Source organism: Mesitornis unicolor, unplaced genomic scaffold, assembly GCF_000695765.1.
Source record: "Mesitornis unicolor isolate BGI_N332 unplaced genomic scaffold, ASM69576v1 scaffold16622, whole genome shotgun sequence".
Classification (NCBI taxonomy): domain Eukaryota; kingdom Metazoa; phylum Chordata; class Aves; order Mesitornithiformes; family Mesitornithidae; genus Mesitornis; species Mesitornis unicolor.
This window is the reverse complement of record NW_010167338.1, coordinates 26,143-45,257: the sequence shown is the minus strand read 5'-3', so window position 1 is coordinate 45,257 and position 19,115 is coordinate 26,143. Positions and strand designations below refer to the sequence as shown.

The following is a 19,115-nucleotide window of genomic DNA, read 5'->3' as shown; positions in this document are numbered from 1 at the left end:
GGTGGATAAGCGTTGTATAAACAGCACCGCTGCGTAGCCCTGGAAGAATCCATTCTAATGCTTGGCTCAAGGTGGTAATTGCAAGAACATTAGAAACTCAAAGGCAAATAAAATAACAAGTGTATTTGTGCCAACAGAAGCTGTTTTGTTTGTTACTCGTTCAATATTAGGTATTCAGCAAGATACACGACTGGCAGAGACAAAGCTTATTCTTATTAGCCACAGCGAAGAATGAATTTTTATTATTGAATAAACTCTGACTTTTGACATTCTCAAAACCTCCAGCTCTGTAATGATGTGTTGGAGCTGGCTGCGATGGCTTGACTGCTTATTATACCTATGCTGGCAGAGAAAAATAGCGTTGTAACCTATGTTGTTGCTTTGCTTTGTGTATTGTGTTGACATACGTATGTGTGTATTTCTATTCCTGTTCTTGAGAAGGTTTTACAACCAGGCTTAGTTCCCTGTGTAAATGTATTTGATTGGTGATGCTTGATCCTCCAGGATCAGGCTGTCTGTCTCGTTGAAGGTGTCGCTTTCACCAGAGTGATTGGCATTTTTAACTCTGTTTAGCCGAGACTGCATTCGTTCATGTTCTTTTCTCAGCTCTGAGTAGGAATGGGAGAAAGTGTGGAATATCGATGTTGCAGGAAAAGACATGATGAGAATCCCACTGAGGATGCTGCTCAGAGCCACCATCTGGCCTGGGACGCTCCGTGGTACCATATCTCCATAGCCCACAGTGGTCATTGAAATGATAGCCCACCAGTAAGAAGCAGGTATGCTTGTAAATTCAAGCACCTTCCCAGATTCGTTCTCGGCGAGATAGACCAATGGAGAAAACAGAGTCACTGCCACGCATAAGAAGAGTAAAAGCAGGCCAAATTCCCGTGTGCATTTCCGAACTGTGAGGCCCAAGGTCTGCAAGCCCAAGGAGTGTCGGGCAAGGCGCATTACATACAAGATCCTCAAGGCACGTAAAACCCGTAGCACCAAACCAACCTTCTCCAAATATGTGTTGCTGCTTGGCCTGTCGTCCTCCTCGTTTGGGTTGTCCTCCGAGAAGATGAGAGAAACGTAATAGGGTGAAATAGCCAAGAAGTCAATGATGTTGAGGGGTCCTTTGAAGAACTGACACTTGCTCCTCGCCTGAATGAATCGGAGGCAGAACTCCAGGGAAAACCAAGCCACGCAGACGGTCTCTATGACAAAGATGTAATAGCACTTCTGGGAACACTCGCCCTGACATAAAACAAAGAGAGAATTAAAGAAAAGAACAGTCTGTGAACCAGCATCCAAAGACACTGAGGAAGAAGCAGTATGTATCTGCCTGAGTATCAGATCTCCTAATATCTGCTGCTACCAGAAATGAACAAATCCCAGGTAGCAAGTAGTTGCCTGGCAGACATCTTTCCATGGTGTATAGCCAATAATGAGAATGTGAAATATCTGAATGGACAGATATATCTACCTGCCTATTTTATTTTGCTTCTTTCATTCTAAATGAATGAAGCTCATCTCTGGACAAAGTCTTGGCATGCAGCCTGTAATTCCCAAACAAGTCACACTTTCTGCTCCCAAACAGAAACTAATTGGAACTTGACTGGTTTCTAAGCCTGTACAAAAATCAGTTTCTCTTCAAAAGAAAGATTAAAGTTCGAGTGTATCTGTAAACTTTTAGTGATTTTCAATATATGGGACTCTCACAGATGCTGTGTACTTTGGTCTAATCAAAAGTGATTCAGAGGTATTCATTAAGTCATCTGGATCCTTGCCTTGGTTAGGCCATTTATAAATCTTGTTTGCTTCAGTACATCCAAATGTTTTCATTTAAAGGAAAATATATACCTGCTCAGTAGGGGAAACTTGCCTTGAAGAATCCACTCCCAGTACTGAGGTCGCATGCTACAAGCAATCCTTTCTTGGTTTTGTTTTCCAAGGAGCTGCTTTAGTTGAATTACTTTGGATTCACATTTTTTTGTTTTCCTGAGATAAGCTTAAAAAATGAAATTTCTTTCAGCCTATTCCAGTGGAAAAAGAGGCAAATATAAAATAACTCAGTTATTTGGGTAAGCAAGAGACTACATTGAGCTTTGTTCTTTAGTGATGGGCAGCCATTAGGCTCCATCCATCCAGAGAGCGAGGTAAAAGGAGGACACTGGGTCCAGGGACTGTGGTGTACGTACGCACAGCCTCCTTCATGTGCACGGCGTCTGCTCACTGTGCTACAACTGACAGGAAACAAACCAGGTCCTGCCACCATTTTTTGCCTTACAGAAGATAAATAGCAGTGAAAGCAGCAGGTACTGCTTGGCAGCTGGGCACCTCTCCCTGAAGGAAATACATTGTTCTCAAACACTGGTATCACAGCTTTCTTACACATCTTATCTGTCCTATTGATAAATGCATTTCTGTACACAGAATTACGATGTTCTGAAGAAACCTGGTCTTGTGATTGGACTAATGCTGGTTTATTGCTTTTAAGCATTGTGAATAAGTCTATTGAAGAATGGCACCTAACAGGTACTTGGGGGATGATTTCACAGTGGTTTGCTGTGTTTACATCAAGTTCTTGCATCGGTGCAAGTATTTGGATCGCAGTTCTAACCCAAAACCAGTTCAAGTGAACTGGAGTCTTTCACGGGCTTTGGCTGACTTTGAAGCAGCCTTGCGTGCTTTTCTTCGCTGAGCACATTATCAAAACGCTGGCATATGAAAAAAAATGATTCAAAAGAACCACCTTTTGGGAGAGCAGAGTGCCCATGTGTTATTCAGGATTAACTGCAGAGCCTTGGTTTGGGAAAGGCTTTTTAGTAACCTCTGTAGAATGAAGTCAGAGCTGCTGTGTGCAGCTTTCTTGATAGCCCGTCTCTGTAATTAGGCAGTTTAAATGAACATCTCCTCATGAAGTGTTATACTTTCTCAGCCAGATTTCGTGAGCAATATTGATTAAAGACACCATGGGAAACGTGTACCCTTACTACTAATTAAACTTACTCCCAGTGTTCACTTACCCTCCCCATTGCAATGTGATGCTCGGTTTTTAGAGTGCTCCTTGTGGTAGAATTACTGTTCTTGGGAGTGATAGGTCTGTTTGTTCAGGCAGTATTTATATCATCGGCTAACTGAGGTTCCCCAGGTAAAACAGTAACGTATCTCTATGTATATATTTTACCCTGTCTAACCCTCAGAACAATTCAGCTCTGTAGCACTTTTTGGGCGTTTTTCCTCTTTCTGCACAGTTAGACTGCCAAGATCATAATTTCTCTTAAAATAAACATCGCAAAAGGCAATGAACACTCGGCCCTGCTCGAGTTACACGTCCAGGATCAGGTTATAGCCCCATCTGAAGCCATTGCCATGGCAGTGCCTGGAGTGCATTGATGTCTGCAGAGCTGCTGACTTGGCTTGATGAGATTGCTTGCAATCAGCAGTTGTGTTATGCGGTGCTCACTTTTTCTGAGTTGTAAATTATTTGTACCAGTGCCTGGACTCTGCGCAGACCCGCCTGTGGTCAATCTGGTGATGTGGCCTGTGAATTATTCATCGTTCCCATCAAAATTTATTTTATTTTTTGTTAACTGGGCTGAATTTCCAGTACATCTGTTACTTATTTACCTTTGTACATTTGCAGGTGATGCTGCTCTCAGATCATCCTGTAGCTTTCACTATTCCTTCCTTGGAAATTACAAGGCAAGATGTTTTGTTTGCTGGAAGTTTTAACCGTTAAGATCCAGGGCGTCTTTTGAATCGAGTGTGAAATTTCAAGGTCTAGCATTGCAAGGACTGGTTGAGAGACTTTTTTTTTTCTTCTTCTTCCCATCCTCTGTTGCCTCAGTATTCCCCATGGAAAGTTATATGTATTTAGGGAAAGCAATTTGTGCAATCAGCTCCCTAAATGTGTATTTCACTTTTCAGAAGAGCATCCTTCAAATTGAACTTTTCAGGAATGTTACTGTGCATTTTATTTTTCCTTTGTGCATAGTTGTGGATGTAAAGGATGGCGAGTTGTCCCCTGAACACACTTTGTCCTTTTTATGTGCATTGCAAGAAACATTTCCAAAATGTTTGTACATGATTCAAACCACAGTCCCTTTTTCTGCTGCATCAAACAAAAGAATGACAATATCACAATCTCTGATGCTGTGATTAATGCAGAGAATTCTGTGCTTCATTTATTTCAGAAGAGACAGAAAAGGAAGGATGTGTTTGCTTCAGACATGCCTATGCTATGTGAAGGCATGCAGCAAAACCTGTTCTGTCTCTCTTAGAGGGAACTGATTTCTCCATGCAGTTCTGTGTGGACGTGACTACCTCAAGCCCTAGAATTAACGTAGCTGGGCCACCATGTCACAGCAGGGCCATTTCACTCTGTTACGTCGTGTCGATGTCCCATGATTTAGCCACTCCTTATACAACTTCTAGAAACTCCCAAGACTCTTTCCTCTGCCTGTCTTTACTTCTCTGTCATCAGAGTCTGGAAAAGAGAGTGTAAGACCCTGGCTCTATGGGATTTAATGAGAACGTGCTCATTGATTTCACATTAGGAGGTAGATTTCATCCAGTGAGTTTGTATGTGAATGTTTTATATATTAGGAATATTCCCATACATCATGTAATCTGTGATATGGTTTATATAGAATATCAATGTCAGTCTCTTGGAAGATTCTTTATCATTTTGAACATCCTGTTCAAAACCAGAAATATTGGGTTAACGAGAGGGGAAAAAGAGGAAATATTAAGTACCAAAGCCATTTTTCTATTTCTCCCAGTGTTTCTGATTATTTCAGATCTCAGAGTGCTTTATGTTCCACTTAGGTTCCACTGTTTTGTCTGTCCAAAGAGCCAGCAGAAGAGCACACTGACTTCAAGTACTATGTTCTTACCAAAGTACGGATGGCTGTGTCAGTGGTAGATTTCAAATCTGCTGTTGTTGTAAGATTCCCATCAGATGTTAGTCACTGTCAGTGAACTGTCAAGCTATGACCAAATACTTTCACCCTTGAAAGAGGTTTTTTTGCATAAATGGCCAATAAATGACTTTCTGTGCCACAGCAGCTTCCATCTATGTCCTTTTTTTGATCAAAGCAAACACATTTGGCAAATTCTAGTGATCATTGCCTGCCAAGGCAAAATGCAATAAATAACTCCCTCTCTTGACCTTGCCATTAACTGGAGCAGAATCCTGAGCTTTTAATTTCAAATCTTTGTGTCAAATTTGTCACTGACTTCTTTCTCCTCCTGACTGCATTTTCACATCCAGAGTGCCATGGTTTACTAGAAGCTATAAAAGCTCCAAGCCAGTTTAGTGTTAACTGTCAACATAAGGGAAAGGTTTTATTTATAACTGACCACAGTGTGTTTGGGGTGGGCTTTTTCAGCAAAACTCTCTGACGTGTTTTACACTGCTGTAGCATCAATCAGTGTTTGACTCTGATGGGAGAACAGTTATCACAAAGCCAATGGTGAGTATCTAACTCTTTATACCTTATTCATCCAGCAGATTTACTTCTGAACAATGCAAGAATTAACCAGGATTTATGGAACTTGTCTCTAGCTGAAACGCTACAGCATATGATAGAAATGTAATAAAATGTGTGCCTGGTATTGCTTTTATGTATGAAAGGAGCATTTGGCTCAGCAATGAAGGAAATAGTATTTTCTATGTGAAAAGATATATACTGATCCTGATGCCTGAAATATTGAGTGATTCCTTAAATTTATGAACAACCTCAAAGAAGCAAAGTGGCTGTTTCCAACTTCTGCACTGCCACAGAAAATAGGTAATTCCTGCTTCCTTTTCATTATTGCCTTCCACTCCACAAGGCAATGGCTCATTTTCTGGGTTCTCTTATATGTTGGAACGCTTATAGTGTTACAGTAAAATGTCACATTTTAAGATACTTCTCTTAACTTCTCTGATATGAACAAATAAGCTCAAAATAAAACATAAGAATGGCAGTGCTGGGTCCAGTTAGCCCTGGCCCTTTTCCTTTCTGAGGTGGAAGGGACTGAGACTGCACTTTTAAAGTGTGGGTGAGCTGTAGGTTATACTGTCAAATTTGTACTCAGTTTATGATCAAGAATTCAATAAATCTTGCTCTTTCATTGTGCACTCTTTAAAAAAGTTTCAGAAAACTGGATCTATGTAGGGACACTGCTTAGAATGTGAAATTTCTACTAGTGAGACGTTGTGTGACTCTGGTAAGTGTTAGTGAGGATTCTTGGAGTACCTTTCTTCCAAGGGATCTGAGGTTCAGGAATTCAGCACCTCCAAGGCCAGGTCTGGCCAGGGTAATGTGTGCCAGCTAAATCTCAGACTTCAGTTGCACATGAGAGTTTGCAGAAAGGGAATTTATTCACTAACCATAAATTCAAGCTCAATGAAGTTGAGATAAGTGCTACTCACAAGAGAAATAAGATAAATTTCCTGACCAAGTGCTCTCTTAGTTTACCAGGAAGCATTACTTAAAGTGTAATGACATCCAGGATAATGAACAAAAACAGATCTCAGAGTTATGCTGTGCTAACCTATCTTACAAGAGCTGTAAATCTCATCTAGTGAAAAGAATATCTTAACATGCATCAGTAATTGTAGTAACGCCCAGGGAGACTGAATCAGAATTTCCCTTGTTGAACATATATCTTGTCTGTCCACTGGGTTTTCAGATGCAACTCACTTTGTTACATTTTCTAGACAAGGAAAAATATTATTTAAAGATAACTGGATGGGAACACCGAGGAACTATTCTTATGCCTTCAGAGTCTGCCCTGTGCTGACCATTTGTGTCCCACTTGGTTGCACTCTATGACACTTCATAGTCAACATATACTCTGAAAAACTTGTTCTGAGTCATTACCTGATCTGCCAATTCATTTCCTACTGCCCAAGATCTACCCCAATACCTTTAGCAGTGGATATTTGCTCTTTAGTCTTTTGTAAGGTGTTTTTCCATAAATGCTGAAGCAAACACAAAACAGAGCGATAATTTATATATTGCAAATCGCACATGTTGTTATGTTCCGCTTATAAAACTGTTTGAGGATTCTAAACATTTAAACCTGACTCTGGCTGCCCTGTCAGTAGCTGAAAGCTGTGTTACACATTGACAAAGGATGTCAGGTTTTACCTCTGGTCCCTTCACCACTTCTTTGTAATCCCCTGCGGTGCTCTGTGGAAATCAGTGGCACAGTTGTGATGATAAGTTAGGGACTGACTGCTTAGCAGCAGGCTGGCAAAGTTTGGCACTTTCTGCAAAGGAGTTTTAGATCCCTGCCCGCTCTGTAGTGTGGCCATGGACTCTTCATGTTTTGTTACTGATTTGTAAAAACAGGAAAAACCCAAGCAAATCCTTTAAAAGCAATTTCTGGAATGCGGAAAAAGGATCTTAAATGCTCTGAAACCATCAGAGTGTGACATGCACAATTTATCTGGAGAAAACTGGGGAGAAAATCCTGTTATTCCCATGATATTGGAAGTGCAGTGCTGCACCAGTTTTGGGCTGGGAACTGGATGGGTACCAACTCTCTGCCCTGGATGTGACACAGCCAAAGTGGAAGTTCATTGGCACAATCTGAACCTGTTTTCTGTGGTGTGTAATTTGGGATTTCACACAATCTATAAACAAGGTGGAGTCTGAGATGTAAGACAGGCAAACCTGCAGCACTTCTCATTATCTACTTTCTATGCTTGGTAGTTAACACTGCTCATGATGCCATTAGTGATTTTAAGTGTTTCTTGTGTCAAATAATCTATTTCTCAGTTAAATGGCAAAAGTTGTACCAATGCTCGTACAACATTTTACTGATCTAGCAGTACTCATTAGCACATAGATTATTTCAGAATCATGCCTTCTTTACAGAGATTAATACTTTTAAAGCTTTAGAATGGAAATCAGTATCTCCATCAGCAATATGTTATATATGTTGCTTATACAGCATACTTAGGAAAGTAAGTAATATTATCTATGAAGTCAAATTGGTAAAAGTCCTTGAACCCAGCTAGAAGTCATGACTGAAGCACTGTATGCAAACGCTGTTATTTCTGAGGTACATTTATGGAAACCAGCTGGCTCATCATCATAAAACAAATGAGCGATGGACAGAGTCTGAAACCTCTCCCCAGCCAGATCCACCCTGGATGCAGTAGTGATTGCTTCCTACTAAAGGCTGTTTTGGTGTTCAGTCACCCGTACTAAACAGTCTCAAAGCAGGAATATTAAGCAAGACTCCTCTTGGTTCAGGCTCTTATTGGAGTCCTAAAGGTGACTTTCCTTAAACATAGGATCTGGACCTGCTCAGCACTCAGCAGTCGAAGGATGGGCTGCCAGAATGTCATGTGTCACACCAGAAATGTGACTGATGCAAGGTCACACTTCCCATCTGCTAAACGTACCCTGGCATGCCCAGATTTTGTTTGGCACGGTCAAGTACAGGCAGATACTGCTCAGGTCTGTCCCTCTGATGGCCACACTGTTTTGTGGATGGGGGCCAGTGTCCACTGAAGTGGCAGCAGATGGGATCAGTCTGTATTGTGGCTATTGACCTGCCTTCTGCCCGCCTGTGCTAGCCAACACTTAGTAGAGAGGCTTATCTCAGCAAGACTGCTCTTTTCGCAGTCTGGCCTTTTGGCCCACAAAAAAACCCCTCAAATTCAGGCCTGTGTGGAGGATTTAGAAGCAAAACTCACAGGAATATTCCCCTCTAAGCCCAAGGCTGACATTTCCTGGGCAGGGTGCTGTTTTCCAGCCTTTTGCACTTCTCAAGGTTATACATGGGTAGTGCATCCTGGTCTACGGCTTCTCCTCAGGCAATCCCCTCTGTGGACAAAAATATGAACTAAAGTAACAGTGAAAAAACAAGCTTCAGTTCTTGCTCTTGCCTGTCCACAACCCCAAGGCGGTGGGGCTGCAGGGTGAGGCTTCAAGGCTAGAGAATGGCGAGGCAGATCAAGACCTCAGCATAGGGAACTGAGATACCTAACTGAGATACCCAGCTGTTCTGCAGGTGAGACGACCCTTTTGGCTGTAAAACGCTGACTCGGGTAGGAAGTGGTGTGCCAGTCCGTGCTCCCTGCGTACCTGGATCCAGCTGCAGTGCTGCAGGTACTGCTGAATCACTGCCACCGCATTGCTGCTATTGTTTGAATAATTAAACCCTGCTCTGCTGAATCGAGTGACCGTTAGGGAGAACTTGGAAACCCTGCGTTATGGATCACTTCAGGACTGGGATTTATGGTTGCAGACTGATGCAATAAAATCAAAAGGTTTGCAGCCTGCTGAGGAAGAGACTGTAACCTGATTTACAGAATGATGAGGTTGTTAAAGGAGTGCTGCGTTGTCTGGTCACAAAACCATTTCCCACTCAGTTTGCTTTATGGAAAAGAAGCCCAGACTTACAAAAACATTTAGTACAACTAGCACATTGGAGAAAACTAAGCTAATATTGAGATTATATTAATGTGGACATTAGAAGGAACATAGAAGGAAATTATTATCTCTGTATCTAACGCATAATTATCTCCTCTGGGGCAAAAGTGTAACTAAAATAACATATTTCAATTAACTTCTAAGCTCTGGTCCTTATTCTGCAAACACCCTGAGAATCAGTCTGAAGAATCTAAATGAGATTTAAACCAATTGATGACCCCAGTGTGTTTGTGTTAGGAGAAAGATGTGGAAGTATTATCTTTTTTCCTGTTTTTCTAGTAAGAAATTTAACAGACTTAATTTTGTAACTGTGAAGAACAATATAATCAGAATGATGAGATGTTTATCTGGGACTTAGAAGTCTGACCTTCAAGTTCCAGTTTTGCTGCTGGTCAAACATTTGCCTTGTTACTCTTTTCTCTGCTGCTTTCCTCACTGCATTGTCAGCTCTTTGGAGCAGAAGCTACTTGTTATTGTACTGGTGTAGTACAAGGTGTGCAGTGGGGTCCCAAATACGGTTGAATCTGTTATAAGGGAAAATACTAATGCTAACAGGAGGTGCTGACACTGTGGAATAAACACGACATATGCCGTTCATAGTCCTGATGCTGTCATGAAATTAGCTATTAGATTTGCTCGGCATTAAAATACCAGATTGTGAGACTGAGAAGTCCTCAGAGATTTCCATCATATTAAAAGAAGAAGCTCTAATACACACAGAAATTTGGTTGGTTGTTTATTTTTAATACTTGATGAATTATGGCTACGAACTTGGAGGATGCATTGATTTTAAACAGTGTTTTCCAAAGACAGAATGCCTTCCTCAGAGGAAATACCCATCTTCCCAAAGGTGACATTTATTAATGAATAATCTGTGCGGAAACCCTTGGGATGAGTCAAGAGAGGAAAGCGAACAGCATTTTTCCTATTGCAAGTGTTACAAACTTGAAAGCAGCAAAAGGGAAAAGAAGGCATGATTCCTGGTGAAAAACACATGTGCTGGCACACTGAATAGCAGTTGATTTTCTGCCCGTTGCGGAGCAGCAAGAACAGCGGGGTGTCCCCCCAGGATAGCGTGCAAAGCCAGGAGACTCAGTGCTGCTGGGATACAGCCAAAACTGGATGAGCATAAGGCAAAGTAATAACGTCTAATTGAGCTTTCTGAACGTTGGACCTTGTACGGGCAGAGGCATCTCTGAAAGCCATGCAGAATCCATTTACTCAAGTGGAGCGTCCAGGCTTTCAAAAAAAGTTAGTTTTCAGTGGCAGCGAGGGTAAGCTGAGGCACAGATGTTCAGCATCTGCCCCTCTTTGGTTGTGTAGAGCAGGGCTTAAAGAATGTGAACTTCACCAGTGTTGTACCTCTGAAACTGCTTGGAAAACAGTTACTAATAATGTGGAACTATGAAATCGGAGTCTTAACATAATGGTGCAATTTCAAGGTCAAAGCTTTTGATGTTACTGAACAGATATGCAAACCTTAAAAAAAGGCAGATCCCATAAAGCAATAATTTCTGTATATATATATATATATATCTATCTCAAAGTCCCGGGCTCAAATATTCTGATTTTTGGTGTTTCGCAGCTTCTTATTTCTTATATCTTCAGTTGTTATTAATTTAACTAATTAAATCCCCAAAGCAAATAAATTAGCTGGATTCTACAGTGCTGAATACAGTGCGGAGTGGTTTTTTTGGTAGGTTTTTTTTTAAATTTTGTTCCAAGTAATTTCAAGTCATATGTATTTGCCAATATCACAGAATCCCAGAACATTAGGGATTGGAAGGGACCTCCAAAGCTCATCCAGTCCAATCCCCCTGCCGGAGCAGGAACACCCAGATGAGGTTACACAGGAAGGCGTCCAGGCGGGTTTTGAATGTCTGCAGAGAAGGAGACTCCACAACCTCTCTGGGCAGCCTGGGCCAGGGCTCTGTCACCCTCACTGAGAAGAAGTTTCTTCTCCAATTGAAGTGGAACCTCCTGTGTTCCAGTTTGTGTCCGTTACCCCTTGTCTTATGAATATATTTATGAGTAGGCATGGACAAATACACCTTTATAACCTTACGCTTTTAAATGAGCATTAGAAGTGCTTCTGAAAGTCAGAATTTCATTAATCTCTTTACAGTAGAGCAAGTCACTTTGGGCCATGCTTTGTGTGTTGTGTGCTTGTGCTAGAAGGTGAGTTTGAACCCCACGTTACTGTGAAGTACTCCTGTTCTTCAGGTACGTTCTGAATAGTGCCCCACTTCATTAGTGCTATTCTGTACTAGGCATTGAAAAAGGGGTTTTTCAACAGGAATCATTTTGCCATGTCTAATCAGCTAGAAAACTCTCTTTTGATCAATATTTAGACCCCTTTACTTAAAAGCTATAAAAATGGTAGCCAGCAGTATCAGTCAAAATCTTCCTTATTCAATTTACCAAAGGCGATTGCTTCTACCAGTTGGCCAAACTACACTGGGATGCAGAGTATTACCTCTGCAGCCTACACGAGCAGCAGAACTGGGTTTACACTCCTCTCATTGCCTTTCCGTCTGGATTATCATTCACACCAGTCACTCCTAAATTCTTTGAGTTTTGCTTTAATCAGTTCCCCAGAGATATTTAATGTCATCTGCAGGTCATGGGCAGGGTTGGAGCTTTGTGTTCTAATGCTTTTGTAATGGATTTAATACCTTGACTACTGTGGATATACCTTTTGCAAGCACATACTGACCTGGCTAGATACAAGCCAATGTGAATTTTCATGATTAATGCATTTCCATCTGGCAATGGTAACTCTGATGAAGCCAATTTCTTGTTTGATTTTCTTTCTCTTCATGGTAAGACCAAAAAAATTATTTATTTTTTTTCCTCTATAAGGTAAAATTACTCCATTTTTAAAGAAAATTTGTTTCTTGGCAATTTCTTCTAGTATATAAGCCTAGTATGCTGGGTTTTGTATCATACAGACAACATCAGTAACATCGAACATTGCAAAACGTAAGTCAGGGCCTCTAGAATATTGGTGTGAAATGAAAAAATAATTGTTTATATTTTTCATACTAGGTGCTGGGTTCTTTTCCTCTGTTTACGTTTTCTGAATTCTCAGTGCAACCAGAAACTTCCTCTTTTAAAAGTAATCAGATTTTCAGATAATCAAGTGACTCTAGGACTGGGACCTTCAAAAAAATGAATATTCCAAGTTTCAAGCTAAGATAATTAGATCTGACAATACCGTTTGCAGTACATGTTGGTTATGTTTCATTAGGTTATATACAATTCAGAAAGCAATTGCAAACTTCTCAAGGTCAATTTAGAGCAAATACAGAAATTAGTAGTAACAAGGTCTGACCACTCGCTGGAGAGGGGGAACAGGGAGGAGACATTTCCTCCTCTCTTAAAGCACACTTACATACGACATGCTGTAAGTGTGACCAGTTGGGAGCTGTCTACACTGGGACAAAATGATTTGGTTGTTACTGGTGCTGGGGGACAGGGAATGGAAATGCCTGGGGTTTCTTTTTCTTCTTTCCCCTCCTTGACCTTAATTTGCTTTCCTTCCTGAAGAAAAGATCTTGCTTTATCCTTTCTGCTGAGTCATTTCTCTAGAGGATGCCAATTTTAGGGACTCATTAAAAGAAATAGCTCTTCCTAAAGAAAATCCCAAGAGTGCTTCAAAGCAGTTTCCCTGTCCAAGCTCTTCTGTGGTGGTTTTATTCCCTAGTTGTCTGGTTATAATTATGCTTTTTACTTTGGGTTAGATGTGCTGAGCAGTGACTGTTTCAGTTACCCCTCTTGAATCCCGATTGTAACTCTTGTGTGGGATGGGGACTTTGATGGGACTTTTGCCTTGTCTCTAGTTGAATGATCTTAATTCCTTCATTCGAGGGAAATACTGGTAGATCTTGCCACTTCAGCTTTCTTATCCTATATAAATGGTCTCTGAGTCAGATTTGTAGTTCTCTCAGGCTACCCAGTTGGATCAAAAATAAACACATCCTCATCTCCAAATATGTCCTTTTTTTCTACCTTTATATACACATGTGCCTTGATTACTGTGTTTAGTGATAGTGCATTTGCTTCCTCACTGAAGGCAGTTTGGTGTCCATAAAGAACAAATGCAAATATCCTAGATAAGGATGTGTTGCCATGGGAGAATGTGACATTTCAGTTGCTTTATGCCCAAATAACATAATTTGTTACCAATGAGCCTTTAGCATCGTGTATGATAAATCCTTTTGTATACCTGTTTTGTGGTTGGACCTAAACTTGAGCCCACCAGAGCTACATGTTACTGCTCTAGAGTTTTCCTGAACTTTTAGGATCCTTCTCCTGGGTTTGTTCCCTGTGGGATGGGATTCATGGCAGATGCTCGTGTAATATATAGTTTCAGAACTGTTTATCTATTATGTCTATCTATCTGTGTTTTTCTTTTTTATCTCTAATGAGAAGATTCCTAAATGTTATTTGACATATTCTAGGGTGTGGGCATGGTATCAGCTATAATAACTTGTTCTTTATTTTCTTCCCATCTTGAAGCGAACCCTCCCTTCCTCTGCTGCTGCCCATGGAGATGGCTCCTTCCCTCCCCTTGGGTTGCCAGGGTGACTGGGTTTCCCTGATGCGGATGCTCTTGCCCTGGCTCCTGGCCATCCCTCTCCCGGAGATTGGAGTTTTCACTTTCCCTCAGATGCTGAGGGCTCCCGTTTGCTCTTCTGCCTGCCCAGGCAGCTCTTCTCCCTTCTCAGCAGCTCTGTTTTTTAGCAACTGTGATTTCATGTGCCTGCAGGGCGGGAGCAGCAAAGCCTCTGAGCGAAGTGGAAGTCACCTTTTATTATTTTCCTTTTTTTTTTTTTTGACTATGATCCTTCTCCTTGAGCTGGAGTCCAGCCAGTTCTCACTCTCTTAATGTGCCTGTGATGATGAGAAAAAGGACCCTAGGGTGGTACATATGCAGCAGAGGTAAAGCCTTTTTTATTTGTATTTGAGTGGGTAAATTCAATTTCCAGGGTTAATGACATTGGAAAACAGACCCTTGCAGTACTTGTAAGCACCTTTACGCATAGAGGTTTTGCCAGGCTTTAACTGGGAAATGAATAAACCTCAGGATAGGGCATCTTTGAATTCAGGTGTGGAATTCCAGGTTGTTCAGAAAGTTTACTGAAGGGATTTGACTGGTTTTTGTCACTGAGCAAACAGATATTGTGCAATCTTTATGTTCAGCCCAAAGAGCCCAAAGTTCACATTCTGCATGCCTGTCCCAGGTTGCTGGTAAATGCAGCCACATCTTGGGGTCACTTTCGGAGGTCAGCCAGGGGACAATTTTGAGTTACAAATCAGCGCAGAGTTACAATTTGCCTGGGTATGACTCAGCCACAACCAAGAAGTAGTATTTTTAGTCAATTAAGTTCTCGGTCTTATTTGTCAAGTTTTAGCTAAAATGCTCTTTTGATATCCCAGTAAGGAAATATTAGGTGTCACTGGCAAGAATTTGGGGAATTTTTCCATCGCTGGGGAAGGAAATGCTGCTGTTTACTAGTTCATAGTCTCTACTTTTCCACAAGGCATGAGTATTGTGTCTCATCTATTCCCCAGTGTTTTCTCTGGCATAATTTTAAATGATTCAAATAACAGGACTTTCAATACTCTGTGCTTCTGGGATACAATGACAAAGTGCATTAGGCTGGTGCTGTTAAGTGTAAATTTTGTAATGTTTCTAAATATTTGGACAAATGTGGTCCTTTGCTCAAGCTCATCCTTCATCACCTTCACTTTAAACAGTCCTGTTTTCAAGCTTATCTCAATCCAGTTTGCTTGTTTTTGAAGTAGTGATTTAAATATATATATATATATGCAGATCTTTATGTAGTAAATGTCATCTGTGTTTAATAGGAAACCCAGGGGCAGCAGCTACACTGCAGCTACCAGATACACTTAGAACCCTCAACATGCTTCCCTTCCTAACATACAGTTAATAATTTCTAAAACACACAGCACATCGCATCTAGCTGAGCCCTGAAACATTATGTGCTTGTTCTTTTGCACGAAAAGTATTTATAAAAGCTTTTTCTGCAGTGGTCGGGAAATTAGGATAACATGAATCGGGCTACTTGCATTACCAGAGTTAGTAGGAAGCGCTTGCTAGAGCAGAGTTTGCAACGTTTTTACATGTAGCTGTAAGAAGGATGTTCTATATTTAAAGCACTTCCTTGGAAGAAGCATTGGATGTGTTAAAGTTTTTCCTGCCAAAAGTGATGTCTGTGGGAGACTGCAAAAGCACCAGACTTTTCACTGAAAGGTAATAGGCTTCCTGTGCAAATGTCAGTTAATATTCGAGGGGTTAAACGGAGCAGGGGGTGATCTTAAATTTCAGCCTTCTGTGAAGTCCTTAGTTTTATTCAGACATAAAATATCATCACATATCTTCACCATGACTGTTCTACTTTGAACTGCTGCTTTGAGCAATAAAATTTATACAGATTTTTGTACCGTGCATGCAATGCTGTGCTATAAATTTAAAAGTGGGTTTATTCATCAATATACAATACTCAGAGGAGTGTCTTATCTTATAGCAGTGGTTGAGACAAGGAGTTTATTTAACCTGAATTTCTTCAACACTCCTGGAAGGGCAGTTTGCAAATGAAGTGCGAGATTCATTAAAGAGATTAGTCAAGGTTATTTTATGAATTTGGACGTTACTACATCTGAAGTCACTTTGGATTGGTACATTCCTCTGGTTTATTACCAGCACAACAAATCTTTAAATTGCTGAAATATTCACAGCAATGTTATAAAGAAGATCCTTCATGTATGATACAGACTTGATTTATTTGCCCTCGGTAAATATGGATAGCTTACTTGACAAGGGTTTGAATGCAGTTAGCAGTTCAGCCAGTATCTGGCATCACTCCTGTAACATGTACATATGTATGTGGGCAAATACAGAAATCTGCCAGCACGGAGTTGCAGTTTTTGGAGGTGCAGCTTTAAGTATCAATATCTGCAAAAATACTTCATGTGTCTCTCATCCTCTGATCTTTATGCAACTATTGAAATGTGGCTTTATTCTGGGGGGAAAAAATGAATTACTATTTCTTCCTCTTTGAAGATTTGACTTATTTATCAGAAGGGAATGTAATTTCTGGCTATTTTTAAAGTAAAGATGTCAGAGGAAAATATTTCTTTAGCTGATGTGTCCAAACGAGAGGTTGCTTCTAAGTAGAAACTAAAGCACGTTGAAGAGAAAACTCCACAATGTGACTTTGAGAGTCCCTGTGCTAACAAGTTAATAAAACTTACACCAGCAACTGCTGCTTAAGAAAGAAAAATAATGCAGCATTAGCGAGCTGCAGTGTCTTTTCTGCCCAGAAGCTCTTTCCTGTATTTTAGTTGACAATTAGTAAACTCTTTTGTCACGTTATTCTCAACTGAACATCCCTTTGAAAGTGATAGAAGTAGTTTAAGCCGTTCTTCCATTTTCAGTTATAGACCATTTCATTACCAGTGACAGCTTCAAACCTCATCGCTATGGGTTTTCTGTATCCTTTTTATCCTTCTAATGATTTATGCCTAGCAAGACAGACAATTTCCTTTTAACTCTGTAGTTAAACTAGTTAAGAAGGACTGACTTACCCTGTCTTCTTCAGCTCTCAAGTCTGGCATCGTGCTGACACAAAGGCTTATAGCTGTGGTGGCCACAAAGAGAATGGAGAGACAAGCAAAGACTTTGCCTGGGAGTCCTGACTGGGGATTTTCTACCATATCTCGGAGTCTGTTCATAAACTGTCCAAATTTAGTTTTCTCATCCAAGACACGCGTAGCTTCTTTTCTCCTCCGGAGCTCCTCTTCTTTGCGTACCTCGGCCAACTCTTGTAGTTTTTGAAATAGTTTTCGAAAGCAGCAGTTCTCCAGGTTGGACTCCTCAATCCCCCAGTACCTCAGCTCCTCCTGAAAAGACAAGGCACACATGTCTCTTAAGAGCATCAGCTTCCCGGCTGCTAGAAAGCTGACAATCATCCCAAAAGCATTGGGGTTCCTGTCAAAGAAGAACTCATGGGTGTCTTCATCATAATCGTCACACAGCTGAATTATTTCTTCATAGCTGCTGCAAAACTTAAGTTTGCTCAGTCTGGTCAGGGGAAATTCGTCTAAAGTACTCCAAGGTAGCAGGTACTTGATGCCTCCAACATTGATCATGATCTCTGTCTTTAGATCAACTGCAGAGACTTGATCAGGATGGTAAATCCTCCTGGCTCTTTGGTAATGGACCCCTTTGACAGAAGGAGTTTCAACAGAGACAGGAAAGAAGTGGCTCAAGGAATTACAAGAAGTGTAGCTAATGTTACTATAGTCTTGGTCGCTGCCTCCGGAGAGAATAGGCATCTCTAAGAGTTCTCACTCGGACATCCGAAATGGCATCAGAGCGGGGTTATCTGTCAGCCAAAAGATACAGGGAGGAGGAGAAAACATAGTAGAGGTTATTGCAAGAGAAAAGGTGTTTCAAGCTGCTTTCCTAAATCACAAAATTACTGAGTGCCTGTTTAGGAAGTAGAAGTCACCTCTCTGCTTCTGCCTGAAATCTGCAGCCTGGGAGAGCGATTTGCTTTGCAGCCTCATTGGTTGTCTGGCAACACACAGACACGGAGGAGAGCTAAAGCCTCATTCATAATTATCCAAAGGGTCGGATGCCTGCAAATCCAAATGTGAACAGATCACTCTCCCCTCCGAGCAGATCTCGGTCATCGTTAGATCGTTTATTTCCTGGTGCTTGTCGCTTTGCTTTCTTTTTCCTAGAAACCCTTAAACACCCTAACTCAACTAAGCTGCTTAACAGTTATTAGAGTTAGAGTGGTCAATTACCTGCCATCAGCTGGATGCAAAGTTCCTAATTGCTTTAACTTGAATGCTCAGATTGCAATTCCTCTTCCTTTCACTGCGCGCCTGTTTCGCCTGCCTCTCGGGGGTATTGCAAGGATTAGCTAGTGGATGTCTGTAAAATGCCTTAAGAGGTAAAGTGCTGTATAAATGATGATTATTCTTATCAACCCGGTCTCCTGTCACTGCAAATTACCGAGAAGATACAGGGACCATTTGCCCACCCTGGAGAAAACTTTGTTAGACAGTCAGAAAGCCAAGTATTTTATCAGCTTGAGGCAGAAGGGGAAGCAATTGAAAGACGATCCCCCCTCCTTCACTTCCCCCTTCCAGGAACAAACCCCGGGTTTTTGTTCAAAATCTCTAAAGATTCAAAGGCATTTATTACCGCAAGTCAGCGAACTGCAGAAAAGGCGAGGAAACTTCCCTGAAGTTACTTACCACCACGCCACGGGCTGCTGCCCGCTGCCTGGCTTCCCTGCAGGTGAAGTGCACATGCTGCGAACAGATGAGCTGTCCTCCGAGTTACCATCCAGCAGAAAGACCTGGGGATATTTTACAGTATTGATTACATGCAAAAAATCACTATAGCACTGTGGTGATCGCAGTCTCTTTCCTCTCTCCTTTTCTGGAAGGGGAAAAACATTCATATGTGTTCATGTAATATATGTTGTACTGACAGATCCTTTGTGAAGGAGACGGTGCTTTAAGTGGCAGCTCCTCTTGTGGACTCCTGGGGCTTCCTGGTGAAATGTGCTGAGTGTGAGCTGGTGGATCCTGTCCTCTCCCTGTCTCTCCTCTGTTTCCCTTGGGACTGTCAGTATGGTCCTG

The 19,115-nt window shown here is 41.3% G+C and overlaps 1 protein-coding gene across 1 annotated transcript; it reads right to left on the bottom strand.

Moving 5' to 3' along the window:
• Positions 1–456: 456 nt before the first annotated feature.
• KCNG4 (potassium voltage-gated channel, subfamily G, member 4) lies at positions 457–17,792 on the bottom strand. The gene is made up of 2 exons (XM_010178663.1): positions 17,043–17,792; positions 457–1,242 (listed from the first exon to the last, which is right to left on the bottom strand). The coding sequence occupies exons 1-2, from the start codon at positions 17,790–17,792 to the stop codon at positions 457–459; spliced, it is 1,536 nt and encodes a 511-aa protein (XP_010176965.1).
• Positions 17,793–19,115: the final 1,323 nt, after the last annotated feature.

Excerpts from the sequence above, each read along its gene's own strand:
- KCNG4 (XM_010178663.1), bottom strand. The coding sequence starts at position 17,792 with ATGCCTATTCTCTCCGGAGGCAGCGACCAAGACTATAGTAACATTAGC. Across the intron at positions 1,243-17,042 it reads TGAGAGCTGAAGAAGACAGG|GGCGAGTGTTCCCAGAAGTG; the intron begins GTAAGTCAGTCC and ends GTTTTATGTCAG.